At 27.6% G+C, this 16,770-nt stretch overlaps 1 protein-coding gene across 2 annotated transcripts; it reads left to right on the top strand.

Moving 5' to 3' along the window:
• Positions 1-12,029: 12,029 nt before the first annotated feature.
• LOC105258140 (actin-5, muscle-specific) lies at positions 12,030-15,097 on the top strand. 2 transcript variants are annotated; one of them, XM_011269229.2, is made up of 2 exons: positions 12,030-12,227; positions 13,221-15,097. In XM_011269229.2, the coding sequence occupies exon 2, from the start codon at positions 13,242-13,244 to the stop codon at positions 14,370-14,372; it is 1,131 nt and encodes a 376-aa protein (XP_011267531.1). In that variant the 5' UTR covers positions 12,030-12,227; positions 13,221-13,241; the 3' UTR covers positions 14,373-15,097. The 2 variants fall into 2 exon arrangements, with proteins under 2 accessions (XP_011267531.1, XP_011267532.1); XM_011269230.3 differs by lacking the exon at positions 12,030-12,227 and adding an exon at positions 12,255-12,320.
• The last annotated feature ends 1,673 nt before the right edge of the window (positions 15,098-16,770 follow it).

Raw genomic sequence — 16,770 nt, 5'->3', positions numbered from 1 at the left:
GCGTGATCCTAATCTCGATACTCGTCGTCCTTTATCGTTGTCAATTTATATTTCGACTCGAATGATTGTGATCTTTTTCAATCTTCAGCATGTCGATTATTTTCAAAGACCGAAGACGGGATCCGCAAAGAAATATGTATCAACATTCTGGAATTTATAGGCATTTTATTATTAGTCATTTATTATTTTTTATTATCAGATATTAATATTCTTTTATTTATTATCAGAAATATTTATATTCTCGTATACAGGGCAATCTCTTCTCAAAGAAAAGCTGTTGTAGCTTACCTCGAGAATTTTTCAAAACACTATAATGAAGTATTCACTAATGTAAAGTAAAAACACTAAATAAACACAATTGTTTCGAAAAAAATATGTAATTTGCAACTAACAATTACATTTTTTTTTCGAAATAATTATGTGTTTTCTTTACGCCAATTGATCCTCTCATTATTTTGTACATAAAAGTATTAAGATAAGATTAGATAAGATAAGATTAAGATAAGATAATCGAAAAATGAATATTTTACTAGATATTTTATGATTTATATAAAAATTAAGAAATTATTTCAAGCCTCATAACTTGAAAAGTACTCGATGACAAAATTACAACTTTATTATAGTGTTTTGAAAAGCTCTCGAGGTAAGCTACAAGAGTTTTTTTTAGGGAAGAGATTGTCCTGACACTCCGTATATATAACATTATATATCTAATATTTGAAAACTATCAAAATATATATAAAATAATTTTTATAAAATAATTTCTAGAATTTTGTACAAACTTATTACGTGAAATTGTTTTACGTTTAAATCGCTATCATATTGATAGCCTGATCATTTTGGCATTTAAAATAAAGTTTAGACTGTTGTATACACACAAAAAAAGACATTCTTGTTTTGAAAATATATTTAGTTTTAACATGAAAATCTTGAAATGAAATTATATTGCTTTAATTAAGGAAAAATATAATTGCTTGAATAATTGCTTACTTGAATGAAACCATTTTATATAGTTCGATCAAGAAAAATATATTCTTCTGATTTAAGATTTAATTTTCTGGAATGGAAAAGAAACAATGTTAGATAGAAAATAACATTTTTAAAACAAAGATTATAAAACATAAAGTAAGAAGTTCTTTGTTAAAAGTATAAGTTCAATAGTAATGAGGCATTAAGAGCTCAGTATATTTGAATTAACCATGTATTATGAAATATTTACAATAAACAAAAAAATAAAAAAGTACAAGTCAAAGTTAAATGTGAAATGTAAAGTGTTCACGAGGAAAATCAAAATGAAATGTCAGTATAAAGATTACAAATAATTTAAAAATAACTGATAAAGAGAGAAACAAATAAATGGTGTCGCAATAAAATGTCAGTAAAAAGATTACAAATAATTTAAACATAACTAACAAATAGCGAACAAATAAACGTTTCAAACTTGACAAAGATTATAATTTTCTGAAAGTAGAATTAAATAATTATATATTCTTGAGGTGACAATTGCAATATTAAAATAAGACTATAATATTGTTGAAATTTAAAATTATTAAATTCTTCTAAGAAAATTATAAATTGTTGCGTATATACGAAACAACGAACGTTAGTTTAAGTATATAAGTTTTGATTTGACACTTATTTATTTTCTGTGTAATAATGCATTTGAAAAATCAACAAACCTTGGAAAAACGACAGAATTGCGACAGAAATTTTCGCAAGCCTCGCTACTTTCACGTCTTTCGCCATTGTTTATTGCCGAAATAAACGAATGGTTAGACAGACACATTAAAAATTTCCAATATAAAAAACATATATCTTTACCTGATGATCAACTTTACATTCTGAATTCGCGGGAGTGAGCGTCCTTGCTTCTTCTAATGTCCTCCGATTCTTTTCGCTTCATCGATGACACTTCTCGAGAGTTGAGGCCACGTCTTGAACTCGATATCGATTCAAGGGATTCCGTTACGATCGCGGAATAAAAGATTGCTCATTGTGTAAAATTTTCCGAGATAGATACTTATTATACAATAAGTTTTAAGTTAAAAACGCTTCAAATCCGAGAAACGCCTAAAACAAAATAATTAAAGTAAACTTAAAATATATTAAATATCGGAGAAAGAGAGAGAAAGAACAAAGTGATATCTTTTGTCCACAGAAAATTCAATGAAAATATTATGATCATTTCCGAAAATTGTCAGCTTTAAATTTTTGTTTTAGAAGGAGTTGATTTTTTAAATATATTCTTGACGTTATATTTTTTCCATATCTGTGCGAAATACGAAATGCAAATTTGTAAAAATAACAGATAATGAAATTTTGGTTTTCGACATTAGACGATGAAATCATAATAATGTAAAATAAAATTTAAAAAACAATAGTAATAAATATGTTTAAAAAGAAAGATACGATGACATATTAATGGAAAGATAACTTTTTAAAACAGGAATAACCGCATAGTTGTTGTGCACTCTTAAAAAGAATTAATCGAAGTATCAGATTCCATATAATATAGCAGAAAAATGGGTTGTAAAATAAATCTCATTAAAGTTACCATTTTAAAAAAAGGTTAAAAAAGGGCGCCAAGTTTATGCACTAATTGTATCCAACTGTCATATTGTCTTCAAAAATAGTGATATAAAAAGATTGTGCCAACTAACAATAAGAATAAAAATTTGTATAAGATAAATAGAAGTGCAAGGAAGAAAAGCTGTACAAGTTAAATAGAAATATTTTAATTGAAAACATTGTTATACAAAATAGTTGTTTTAATGTTTAAAAATAATAATATTAAAAAATTAAAAATTTATTTAAAAATTGAAAATTGAAAATTAACAAAAACGAATTATTAATCATCAATAAGTATACAAAACATTCATATTAACAAATAGATAAATAAAATTATATATTAAACAAAAGTTTTACCTTAGATCGTCAGAGCGCAGCAGAACTTGAAACAGTTGATGGATTAGCAATAACATTGGAAATCGAGATAATCGTAAAAACGGCAACTAGTAGAAATATGTATATTAGTATTTATCGTTGCAAACTTACTATAAGAGCTGATCTAAACTTTTGAATTCTAATATTACATCTTCATAATGTGCTTCAATTTCTATAGCAAAAAATCGTGATTTGAACATCATAATAATATCTAATTCAAATTCTGATTTGTGGATTATTAAATTTTATTTCAACATATTTGTAGATTATTATGTAAATTATTGAATTTTATTTTAACATTATTTTTTAAAGCTCAAGATAAAGTATAGTATATATAATTTTTATTATATATAACATTTTTATATTATATATAAACACTATAAGGTTATCTGAACATTTCTTTGCATATAGTCACATAAAAGAAATCGTGCAAAAAATATTTTTTATTTAACATAGAAAATGAAATTTTTCTATTGTCACACTATTTTTTAAATTTTCAATAAAATTTTTTTTATGAAAAGATACATACGCACATACATACATACATACATAAGACACACGCACATATATATATGTATCATACAGATTTTCATACAGATTTTTTATATGTCCTTATAATTTTTTTTTCTATTTACTATGTAAAACTGTATGAAAAACTAATGTAAATATATTTATTAATATTATATTTATTAACAAACTGTTTTACTCGGATTTGTCTTGGACTTAAGAAAATTCTTAGTTAATATTCTTAGCAAATAATCTTAGCTAATATTCTTAGCGAATTTATTGTAAAAACTAAAACTATATTTGTGATTCAGTAGCATTTCTAAAATTAAGTCTCAACTCTTTTAACTAATTAATTGATTGATTGATTTAATATTTCGTGTGTACCAAAGTATATCGGAGCAAGTAAATAATTAAAAACAATACAAAAATATATCATTATAATCATAAATTATTATAATTATATTGAATAAAATAAATCATTATATTGAATTATATTAAATTATTATAAATTTGTGTGATTTTATCACACAAATTTATAATTTGCTGATGAATTTATAATTTGCTGATGAATTTTGTTGATAATAAATGGAATAGCATTAGTTATAAGTTTTCATCATTTTTATTAAAACTTAACAATATACATACTTCCATGTGTTAATATATATATATATATATATATATATTATTATTATTATTATTATTAATATATATTATATATTATATATTATTATTATTATTATTATTATTATTATTATTATTATTATTATTATTATTATTATTATTATTATTATTATTATTATTATTATGTTAATATGTTTTTGAATTAAAATTATATAATTTAAGTGTAATGTTTTTTAATAAAAATATAACACCTTATTGTTAAGTTGTATTTTATAATTTAATATAATATAATTTAATCTTATGTAAATTTTGAAAGTTTTGATTTAATTTTTTAAAAACCTATATATCGAATAATATTGTGACGATTATATTCTGGGCAAACAAGAACCGAGCATACATTTCGCTACTTTCATTCAATCTGTATAAGAGAAACAATATACGCTTGTTCTCACAGATTGTCCAATAATTGATTGTTCAATGACAAAAGATACTTGATAATACAATTGCTAATTCTGTCTATCTCCTGTGACGTGAAATTTCACTAAACTTTAACAATTTAATATAAATAGCATGCACATGCACAATCTATTATGTTGCATTGTGAAGAGTCACTAGAATTAAAGATCAAATTAAAATTCGTTTTTTTTTGCAATATAAATGAAATTAATAACTTTTCATTTCACTGCGAAATGGCATTGGTGATTTACTAATTTTAATTTTACTAACAGTGATAAACAATGTTCTAAATTAAATTTGACGATTCGATGATAAGAGATTAATATCAATCATACTAACTACAATATCATACTAACTACATAGTGCATAACATGGATATTTATTAATACAAAATATATAGTAATAATAAACAAACATAATTGCAAATTATTTATTTATTTTACATAATTTTTACATCAAAATATCTTCATAGTTTTATAGTACTATGAATAATATTATTTCGCAATAATTAAAAATTCTGTCGAATTGTATTACTTATTACTGTTCTCCTACAATTACTTAAACATGACCTTTTTATGCCAGAATTTATCTTATAAATGCGTTTTCGTTGCAAACATTATATATTATTAATTTAAACATTATATATAAATAATAAGCTGTTCCAGGAATTTCCTCACCAAAGGTCCCTTGGTGGATATCCATTCAGTAATAATTATTATTATTTCGTTAAATATTTTCTTGAAACCTCTCTGAAACGCAAAAAAAAATAAATTATTCTTACTTGCCAATTTTTAATTAGTTTTTTAATTATTATTATTTGAGCCAGTTTTATTTTAATTTGAAAAAGTAAATTTTATTTTTTACTTGATCTTTGTTTATATATATTTAAATATATAATAAAAATTGTTATATATATATATATATATATATATATATATATATACGAGTATATATATATTTTATTATTGAGGCACACTATATGTAAAATAAATTTTTATATAAGAAATATATAACTCATAAACAAATCTAAAAGTTTACTCTTATCATTTTGTACTACTCTATGAATTATTTTATACACACAATAATAATATTATTATAATTTTTAAAAAAAGAATCAGAAAATATACAATATTATTTGCTTTATTCGTATAATATTATGTAAATAGACGATTTATTAGTCGTTAATAATTATTAAATATTAATAATTAAGTGTATAAATATAAATATTAACAAATATAAAACAAAATTATTTATTAAACAATTTTTATACCTTAGATTGTGAAAGCGAAGCGGAGTTTGTTTCAGCTGGATCAGCCATAACATCAGAAATCAGGATAACCGTAAAAACGGTAATGAATAGAAATAGATAGATTTTGGTATTCATCGCTGCAAATTTATGAAAGTCTAATTCAAGCTTTGGAATTCTACAGCTTTAGAATAGACAACTTAGTACCTCTATTTATATAACAAAAAATCGTGATTTGGACATAAATATGATTAAATTCAAAATGTGCTGTTTTATTTTTTATTGATAGATTATTGAATTTTGTTTTTTAAAATTCAAGATAAAATAATGTTTATTGAATATAAAATTCTTTAAAAGAAATAAAAGTGACAATAAACACGATCGTTATACTGTTATTTGAACATTGCATTTATCTAATAAAAGTTTTAGATATATAAATGCACGTGTCCATACAGTATATGTATATATGTATATGTATATATATTATATTTTCTTTCTTTTCTTTTATAAATTAATATTAAAAAAATTAATATTAAGAAGATTTTACTTTTTATATCATAAATAAAAAATATTAATATTAATATTACTTATTATTATTGTACATTAATTACAATTAATAAAGCGAGATTTGTTTCGTATTTGAATTATTGATTTATATATATTAATAATTTTATATGTTCAAAACTTTTTTTAATTGTCAGAGCGTCATTCGTTTTCTAGCATTGAAAATTAATTACAAGTAATAAGATCTGATCTTATTACTTCTAGCTAATTTTCAATACTTTCGTAAGTAATTTCTAATACTGTTTTTTAATCAAGATATTTGGTATATAAAAAATTAGTAAATTTATTAATAATAGATTTACTAATTTTAGATAAATTTATTAATAATAGATTTTTTAAATATTTATTACGTTGATTAACAATGTTTATTAAATGTTTATTAACAATGGAATATATCAATAACAATATATGACAAATAACTTAATAATACTTATGTATATTATATATTTTAATGTGACATTGTGATAAATATAAGCTAATTTAAAAAAATTTAATTAAGACTTTTTTTTAAATAATATATACGTATATAATTGAAATATATATATATTATATATATATATATATATATATATATATATAATTTATTTATATATTGAAATAATTTACTTGAATATTCATTGTTTGTAATTTTTCGCTAGTTAAATTTCGAAAAAATTTACTGAAAAGTAAATAACTTGCAAATCGAAAATTCTTTTTTTCCTCTCGCGCTTCAATCATTATCTTTCTATTGACACTTAACCAACAAATATAATTATACGATTGTGAGATAAATAAATCATCAAGATGTATTAAATTACAAAGAATGGCTACAAACAATAAATGATAATTATAAGTTTTAGATATTATTAAAACATGAAAAAATATCGTATTATTATTATAAAATGCCAAATAATAGAAATATATGTGTATATAGCAAACTTTTTATTTATTTAGAATTATAGATTTGCTTAAATAAAATTTTAAAATTTAAATAAATCTGTTACAAAATTAAATTACATAAATAGAATTCACTTTTGTGCGAAACGTATAAATGGTTACACATAATATCTCTTTTCCTTCGACTTACAAATTAGTTTATTTTTCATTAGGATCGAAACGTACATTACATCCAAATATCGTAAATATTTAGCATTTAGCAAAAGTTTATGCAAGATATTAAAGTCTGACGCATCCGATATGATATAACACGTCATTATGTTGAAAATGTTAAAATAATGTTGTGATGGTCAAATTCAGGACGACATATGAGCTTCAACTTAATAATCATAATTGCTCATGTGTTTTATATTGCTTCACTCAATTACAAACTGTACAAAAAAAAATTACAATGATTCATTCATAATTATCCGATAACGAAAGATGAATGCTAACAATTTATTTGTTCAATTTCTCGGTGTATTAAGTATTGGTAGATTTTAAAAATTTGAAATGTATAATTGTATATATACGTGTAATTTACTATGTTTTATTGTAAAGAATCTTTCAAATGAAACCTTAAATAAAAATTTTGTTTATATACAAATTTATATAAACAACACCTTATATAAAAATTTTGTTTATAATAAGATTATTTTAAATAAGATTAATATTTCGTTTTTGTGAGATGCAATTGTGATTTATTATTGTAATTTGAATTGCTATTTTATTAACGCGAAAGTAATAGTTTATACAGTAATAAGAAATATTCTAAATTACATTTTAAAATTATTCAAAACAAAGAATTAATATAAATCTTAAAATATGTTTGTATAGGATAGAAATTTATTGATACAAAATCATTTTTGATACATAATAATAATATAATATAATTATATATTATATTTTTTATATAATCCTGATAGCAAAAATATTACTTCATAAAATTTTTCACACAACATCATAGACAATATTATTAAATGCTCGCAATAATTGAAAATTTTACCGAATATATTCATAATCATAATCATAATCATATTCGTAATCATTTACACATAATCATTTACGACATAATTCATTTTCAGTGCATTTTATTCGTATATATTACAATCTAAGTAATTTTAAAATAATTTCCAAAAACTTATTTTAAAAAAAAAAAAGTAAAAAAAAAGGTAAAAAAGATAAAAAAATATAAAAAAATTGTGCCAACTAAGAATAAAAATTTGTACAAGATAAATAGAAGTATAAGGAAGAAAACTTGTACAAGTTAAATAGAAATATTTTAATTGAAAACATTGTTACAAAATAGTTGTTTTAATTTTTAAAAATAATATTAAAAGATTAAAAATTTATTTAAAAATTGAAAATTGAAAATTAATAAACAACAAAAAAGTAAAAAAAATTTTAATTAAAAAACTTGGCGCTGCCAATTTTAATATATTGTTTAGCTTAAAAGCCTAAATTTCCAAATGTAAATCAATATAAATTAATTAAAGAAATTAGATCATTAAATTTAAATGTTAAACTAATAATTGGAATATGTTCCAATTTTTGAAATATATATTTAATTGGAATATTAATGTGCCAATTTTATTGGCAGCGCCAAGTTTTTTGTTACCGTGTCTCTTGATTATTAACTATAGCTCTTAGGTTGAATATTTGTTTAAATTCAGGTTATAGGCATAAATATTCTCTCTCTTGGCGTACATAAGAATCGTGAAAGATTTTCAGTTTAAAAATACGAGATACTAAAAAGTTAAATCCATAAGGAGAATATCTTGCTAGTTAGCTTAACCAATAAAATACTAGGATGGGAGAATAGATTCATTGAGAAGAAGTCTCTTCAAATTAAACTCATGTGTTTTTATCTGTTAAACGGATGATGCAAATGCTAGCAAATAGATTTGATTTGCAACAATCTTCTCCCTATTCCACTGAAAAAAAATATTATAAATGTTAATAATATTATTAAATATTATAATTATTTCATTCCTTTAATGTTCGAAGCAATAGATATTAACTAGAAACTTTTTTACATAATTATTAAAACTAGAAAGTATTAGACACTATTTGTATATTCTATTAAATTAATTTGGACACATAATTCGTGAGTAATTTTTTATGTTTTTGTCCTTTATTTCGCTGAAATTATTGCATTCATAAATTTGTCTGCGCCAAAAAACAAGGTTGCACTAGATTTCACGAAGATTAAAAATATATGATTTATAGAATTTACATATGTGTCTACGTTTTCCACCTGATTTCCTATAACGTTTCATTGATCTAATACGAGGCAATAAATCGGACAATCTAATTGTTGAGAATTGAGAAAAAGAGAGAAATCGGAGTACCTTGAATCGCGCTTCCGGTAAGATTTCCGGCAAATGCATATTAAAATAGATCATAATTATTTATAATAAAAGAAAATTCATTGAGAATTCAATCTTGAAAATAATTTAGGTATTTTTAAAGCAAATTTATAAGTAAATTATATATTAATAGTTGGAAATTTGACTCAAAAATAAAAAAATAAATCAAATTAAATCAAATTTAATTTTAAATTACATATTTTAAATATTTTTAAATTATATTTAATAAATTAATTTAATAATTATATTTTAAATATATATTTTAAATTATATATCATGGATATATTTTAAATTATATATCATTATAATCTTGACAAAGTAATGCTTTGATTGCGATAGATTAGATATCGGAAATTTTTTTCGATACTTTTACATAAAAGAAAAAAAAATGAAATTAACAAAGTCCAGATATCGAGTCAGAAGTATAAAACTATTTCTTTCACAATTATTTTTTTCGCGATAACATAATCATGTGCACGTCCATAGTTTGTCTATTGAGTAGATTGGAGCGAGGATTAAATCTCGAATCGTCGGGATTTATTCTTAGCACGCTCTGTTCCCTCTTTCTCTCTTTCTCTCCCCCTTTCCATGTACTTTTTTCTCACCGAAAGAGGAATGAATTATTACGTGCGACATGCATATAATACTTCGTTATATGTACGAATAAATTAAATGCCAATTGGCAATTTGTCCAAATATCTTAGGGCACAGTCACAGCCACGTAGGTGACGTGAAGTTTAAACGCTTGTTTAAACGTTTCATTAGGTAAAAAAAAATGCGAGGAGGGTCTTTCTTGATGGAAATAGAGTTTTCCTTAATTTAAGACTCCTTTTTTCTTCTATGTTTTTTCGTAATATAGATTCTTCAAGTGTTATAGTACTTCGTACATCGGTGGAGTGTTCGTCTCATGTTAATACCCTGATTTGGCCATGAGCGAGTATTTTCAGGAGCGGGGCATCGGGGATTTCCGACGTATGCCAAAAGCATCTCGGCAACTCGGAGAACAGCTACGAAAAGCCGAAGAAAACGATGATCTATAAGAAATAAAATCATGAAAATATTATTAATCGTAAACACAGAATATATTTTAATCTACTTTTTATAAAAAGGAAATAATCCTTATTCAGAATATACTTCTTTTTAAACGTGGAAATTGCTCATTAATTAATTAAAAAGAACTGATAAATCAATTGAAAGATTTAGGAGCAAAAAGATAAGATAATTCGTAAGATTCATTTTTCAATTTCAGTTTTCAGCAGTCTACTTTCACAGTCTTGCTAAGAAATTAATATAAAAAAAAATATTTAAATTAGAAAGAATGCATAAAAAATTTTTTATAACAAGTATACAGAGTCTTTCTTAATAAATTTTTTATAACAAGTATACAGGGTGTTTCTTAATAAGTGCGACAAATTTTAGGAGATAATTCTTTGTCGAAAATTAAGGAAGATTTTTCATATAAACATATACTCCTATATCCCTCCCTGTGGAGTTGCACTCTTCCAAAAATGGGAGTAAACATTAGGTTTCTATTTTTTTCTCAAATTTGAAACAAGTTAAAGAAATGAAATTAGGTAGATATTTTTTAGCAATGAAAAGATTATTTATTAATTTATTTTTTTAATTATTTATTTATAATTATTATTTACAATTTATTTTTCTCAGCCTCCCGTATTGTTATAAGGGGATGAAACTAGCAACCCCTATTCAATTTTTTATTAGATTTTTTATTTTTTATATATATTCTATGAAAAAGCCTGCTTAATTTTGGACAAAGAATCATCTTTTAAAATATTTCGCACTTATTAAGGTTAATTATTAATTTAATTTTTTATTATTTATTTATAATTACTATTTATAATTTATTTTTCTCAGCCTCCCGTATTGTTCTAAGGAGATGAAACTAGCAACCCCTATTTAATTTTTTATTAGAACTACTTATTAAAATTTTTTATTAGATTTTTTATTTTTTATATATATTCTGTGAAAAAGCCTGCTTAATTTTGGACAAAGAATCATCTCTTAAAATGTTTCGCTTCTTAAGAAACACCCTGTATATACGCTTTGGCATGCTTCAATCTCATTTTTGAAATTCTTCCACAAAAAATCAAACAATGATGCAAATTGCACTTTGCATCAATTAAACATCCTCCTCGATATCTAATCGCGGGATAGATTATCGTTGGTCGCGAGGTAGACGAGGAATAACTGCAACGGGCGATCGGCAATGGTCCGCGTTAATGTCTAGATTAGGAGATGTCGAGCGTCCCGTGGGGATTTCCAAGAGAGAAAGCGAACAAGAAGAAGACGAGAAGGAGGAGGAGGAGGAGGAGGCTGACGATGACGAGGAGTGACGCGTCGCGACGCCCGCGAGCGGCGTCGCCGCCGTTCTCGCCCAAAAGCTTCCTGATCGTGTGTGCATCCACCACCCACTTCGTTCCTAGGCGCGAAGCGTGGGCAGCGTCGCTGGTCAGCCCTGGAGGCGTCCCTCGTGCCCATCTTCGGTAGCGTCGCGCATCGCGTCGCGGACGTTATATCTGGCGTCGCGACGCCCTCGGGCCTCAGCCGCTCCTCAGCCGCCCGCCGATTCACAACTCACCCCCACGGTTAGTAGCTAAAGATCGTTTTCGTTCTTCGTGCTTCTTAAGCTCGTGGTCAGTCGGAAGTTTGCGCGCGAACTGTAGAAGCCAGAAGTGCAGGTGAAAAGATCTATCCAAGGACGAGAGAGAGAGGAAAAGTGGAAACGCGTATATCTGTGTATAAAGGGAAAAATTTTGGGCCGAAAAATGAATTTAATTGTGAGATCGCGTTTGCGTCAAATCGAGTTTGAGGAAGAGATTGAATCGATTTCAGATTTTGAAGTGTAACGAATGATGAAACAACGTTGTGTTGTTATTTAATAGTAATGAAGAACATTGAAAGATTGAAAATAAATTCTGAATTATTAAGAAATAATTTATAATAAACAATTACAAGAAATAAATATTGAATAATTGATACATTTAAATTAAATGATACTTTGAATCGATACCTTGAATTTGATAGTGAACTTAAACAATGGCGATGTTTCAATCGATTTTATAATTATTTCAATCGATTTTATAATTATTTCGTATTAAGAATAATTCTGAATTCTTTTAGAAAATATTTGAAAAATATCAGTTTAGTCTGTTTAGTCAGTTAGTCGTCAGTTTAGTCGGCCTGGACTTTGAAACTGTTTAATCTGTTCACATTCGAAAAGAAGAAATAATCACCTTGTTGAAATTTTTTACTCATTTCTTAGAAAGCTTTTCTATTATACTATTCCTGAAAATTAAAATATAATTAATTTATATCATGAATGTCGGATTTTATATTTGTAAGAGATATATAATTGCAATTGTGATGTACTTGATTTTCGCATATATTTCATTAAACGAAAATATATTATGATATTATGTAAAACTATAAGCGGATATCTCAAGATAAAAAAATTAATAAGATTATGCAAATATCACTATAAATTTGAGTTAAAAAACCGTTAATGAACCGTTAATGAATAACTTTTAATTAATTTCTATTAAACGACCTCAACCTGAACGATATAATTCTTTTTACAGAGAAACTAAAACAGTAGCAAGATGTGTGACGACGAAGTAGCCGCTCTTGTGGTAGACAATGGCTCCGGCATGTGCAAAGCTGGTTTTGCCGGAGATGACGCTCCTCGCGCCGTCTTCCCCTCGATTGTCGGCCGACCCCGTCATCAGGGTGTTATGGTCGGTATGGGTCAAAAGGATAGCTACGTAGGCGACGAGGCCCAGAGCAAAAGAGGTATCCTGACTTTGAAATACCCGATCGAGCACGGTATCATCACTAATTGGGATGACATGGAGAAGATCTGGCATCACACCTTCTACAACGAATTGCGTGTCGCTCCCGAGGAACACCCGGTCCTCCTTACCGAAGCACCTCTGAACCCGAAAGCTAACCGTGAAAAGATGACACAGATTATGTTTGAAACCTTCAACAGCCCGGCTATGTACGTTGCTATTCAGGCCGTCCTTTCCCTATACGCCTCCGGTCGTACCACCGGTATCGTTTTGGACTCCGGTGACGGTGTCTCTCACACCGTACCCATCTACGAAGGTTACGCTCTTCCTCATGCCATCCTCCGTCTGGACTTGGCCGGACGCGATCTTACCGACTACCTCATGAAGATCCTCACCGAGAGAGGCTACAGCTTCACCACCACGGCTGAGCGAGAAATCGTGCGCGACATCAAGGAAAAGCTCTGCTACGTCGCCCTGGACTTTGAACAGGAAATGGCCACCGCTGCCGCCAGCACTTCTCTCGAGAAGAGCTACGAGTTGCCTGATGGTCAGGTCATCACCATCGGTAACGAGAGGTTCCGTACTCCCGAGGCCCTCTTCCAGCCTTCCTTCTTGGGTATGGAATCTTGTGGTATCCACGAGACCGTCTACAACTCCATCATGAAGTGCGACGTCGATATCCGTAAGGATCTCTATGCCAACAACGTCCTCTCTGGTGGTACCACCATGTATCCCGGTATCGCTGATCGTATGCAAAAGGAAATTACTGCTCTCGCACCTTCGACCATCAAGATCAAAATCATCGCTCCACCCGAAAGGAAGTACTCCGTATGGATCGGCGGTTCCATCTTGGCCTCCCTGTCTACCTTCCAACAGATGTGGATCTCCAAACAAGAGTATGACGAGTCCGGCCCTGGCATCGTCCACCGCAAATGCTTCTAAGCGCGTCGTTACACAATCATCGACGCAACGGTGCAATCTTTGTCGAAAGAATATCGTCCTAATTCGGGGAGAGTGCATGCCGTTCTGCCTCAAGCAATCAAGCTGCTACGAGATACATCATTATCGACTCTCAATCATAAAGGGATCTCATCGAATCGTCATTGTCGTGGCCTCGCTCATCGTTGCGTAAATAACAACGGCCTGGCTGATCATCTCCGTCGTCGCAGTTTTTAATAAACCTGCGCACGACGACATCATCACTCACTTGGCATCATCATCACGGCCGAGGTAGCGGTCGGTGGTATTGACTCTCGTCTTCAGGACTTCGCTCGTTGTAGCCTGGACGTAGCCGGGTATGAGAAAGTCTTCTTGAAGGGATACACGAAGGAGATCAGGTGCATCTTTCTCTCGCGAAAGGAACACTCTGGACAGTAAGGACACGCAAGAGTCTTGACGGATTGTACTTGGCAACGAATTCGAGACTACTTCGGGAAGGTCGCGCTTTATTCACTGTCGCGCGAGTGTTCTACATCACCGTCCGAGAAATTAATTGTCTCTCAATACGTATTGCATATAATTATGTCTAGTCTGCTAACTAAAGCAATTAAGTTCTACCAATGTGTACTTCTATACTTTAACTTATTTTGTAAATATTACACTATATTATTATAAATATTGTTATACGATGTCAAAGTCAAGTCAAATATACATTATGTCACTCCACACTATTGTTATGTAATCTTTTACATTACCTCACGTACCTCGCATATTTGATTTATGTGGCATAGGTATTTTTGGCGCAGCGTTCTCAGACTCCTCAGGCAACCTCGGGCTTCCATTCATTTTCTCATGTTCCACATATCCGCCGTATAACCACACGAATTTAAATAAACTCACACCTGAAAACGTTACTTTTATTTCATCACTTGCAAAGTTAAGGCAAGAATTAATATTAAATTAAAGCAAGAAAAAATATTGATTGTTTTAGACATCCTAAGAATATATGATAAAGATGCAAAACTCTCGCAATTTTTACTTTCTTTATCCTTCCAATTACGATTAAAGGAAGAGAAGAAAATTTGCTTATAAACTATGCAAATCTTGCCTCAAATATTACTTAACAATGTCGTTAAATTTAATTTTATAACTTGGCATTTTTCCGTTTCACGATTATGTCAGTCTTCTCGCGTCGCTCCAAATTTGTCTTTGATCGCGGCAGAGTAGAGATTTGCGAATTTTTAAAATAACTCTTATCGTATAGAATGTAATCGATGAGTAATCTTGGCTCGATCCACACAATTCATCCTATTTTAAGTTAATTTTCTACTGTATTATCTTTTCTTATTCATTGTTAGACTCCTGCCATTACAAGAATGTTCTCCCACATCGACTCGTTCATTTAAATCATCGATTAAATGTCGATTACTTCGAAGAATGCGATAGAAAACGTATGAATTTGTTTCCGATCGTTACAAATTATCAGACTTTTTTGTATCTATCGCCTCTATAAATTTTTTATAGACACGTTTGAAGACTCATACATTTAGACATTAGGAGAGTGCGTACGATAAAAGCTCTCGCAAAGAAGATACAGTTTATTTCGGTCGCATCGCGTAATCTCAAAGTATTTCTGCTACCTCCCTGATATTCGTCAGAGCATAGTTCTTGCTTTTATCGAAACTTTTTCGACTCCCCCGTTTTCCGTTTATTGATGTATAAACAATGTATTTATTCTGCTGATTATTTTCCGGAAAAGTTTCATATAATTCGTTATAATTTGTTATAATTTTTTCATATAATTCGTATCGAATTATATATATGAAACTTCAAGTCTAATTTATAAAATTTAGAAATAATTTATAAATGGAAAGTAAGATAAAATAGTCTAATTTACAAATAAAAGATAAAAGAGATAAAAAAGTCTAATTTATAAATGAAATAATTTATAAAAAAAAGTCTAATTTATAAATGAAATAATTTATAAATGAAAAGTAAAATAAAATAGTGTAAATCTGGAAGAGACTCTATGTATTGCATTCTTATACTTTTTTCATATTTAAAAAATATAAAAAGAATATAAAAAATATAAATATAAAGCTCACATATATTGCATGATCGAAGAAAATTCTGCTTTGCTTTCGTAAAAATTGGTTTATCCAAAATAGGTATACAAGGCTTTATTTTTACAAATAGATATTATTATATTATTATATTATATGTATATTCAAGATATATATTATTCAGATACTTAAATGCAATATTAGACACGATAAAAATAATGAGTTAACTTTTATGTAATAATTTGACGTATTAATTTGGAAAGTCGATCCGGAAGTAAAATTTTGTTCATTATATTCTTGCGATACATACGTGTATATATTTCTTAATGTAATATATT

Source organism: Camponotus floridanus, unplaced genomic scaffold, assembly GCF_003227725.1.
Source record: "Camponotus floridanus strain SB8 unplaced genomic scaffold, Cflo_v7.5 scaffold120, whole genome shotgun sequence".
Taxonomy (NCBI): Eukaryota; Metazoa; Arthropoda; class Insecta; order Hymenoptera; family Formicidae; genus Camponotus; species Camponotus floridanus.
The sequence above is the reverse complement of the archived record's forward strand: the minus strand, read 5'-3'. Positions and strand labels throughout refer to the sequence as shown.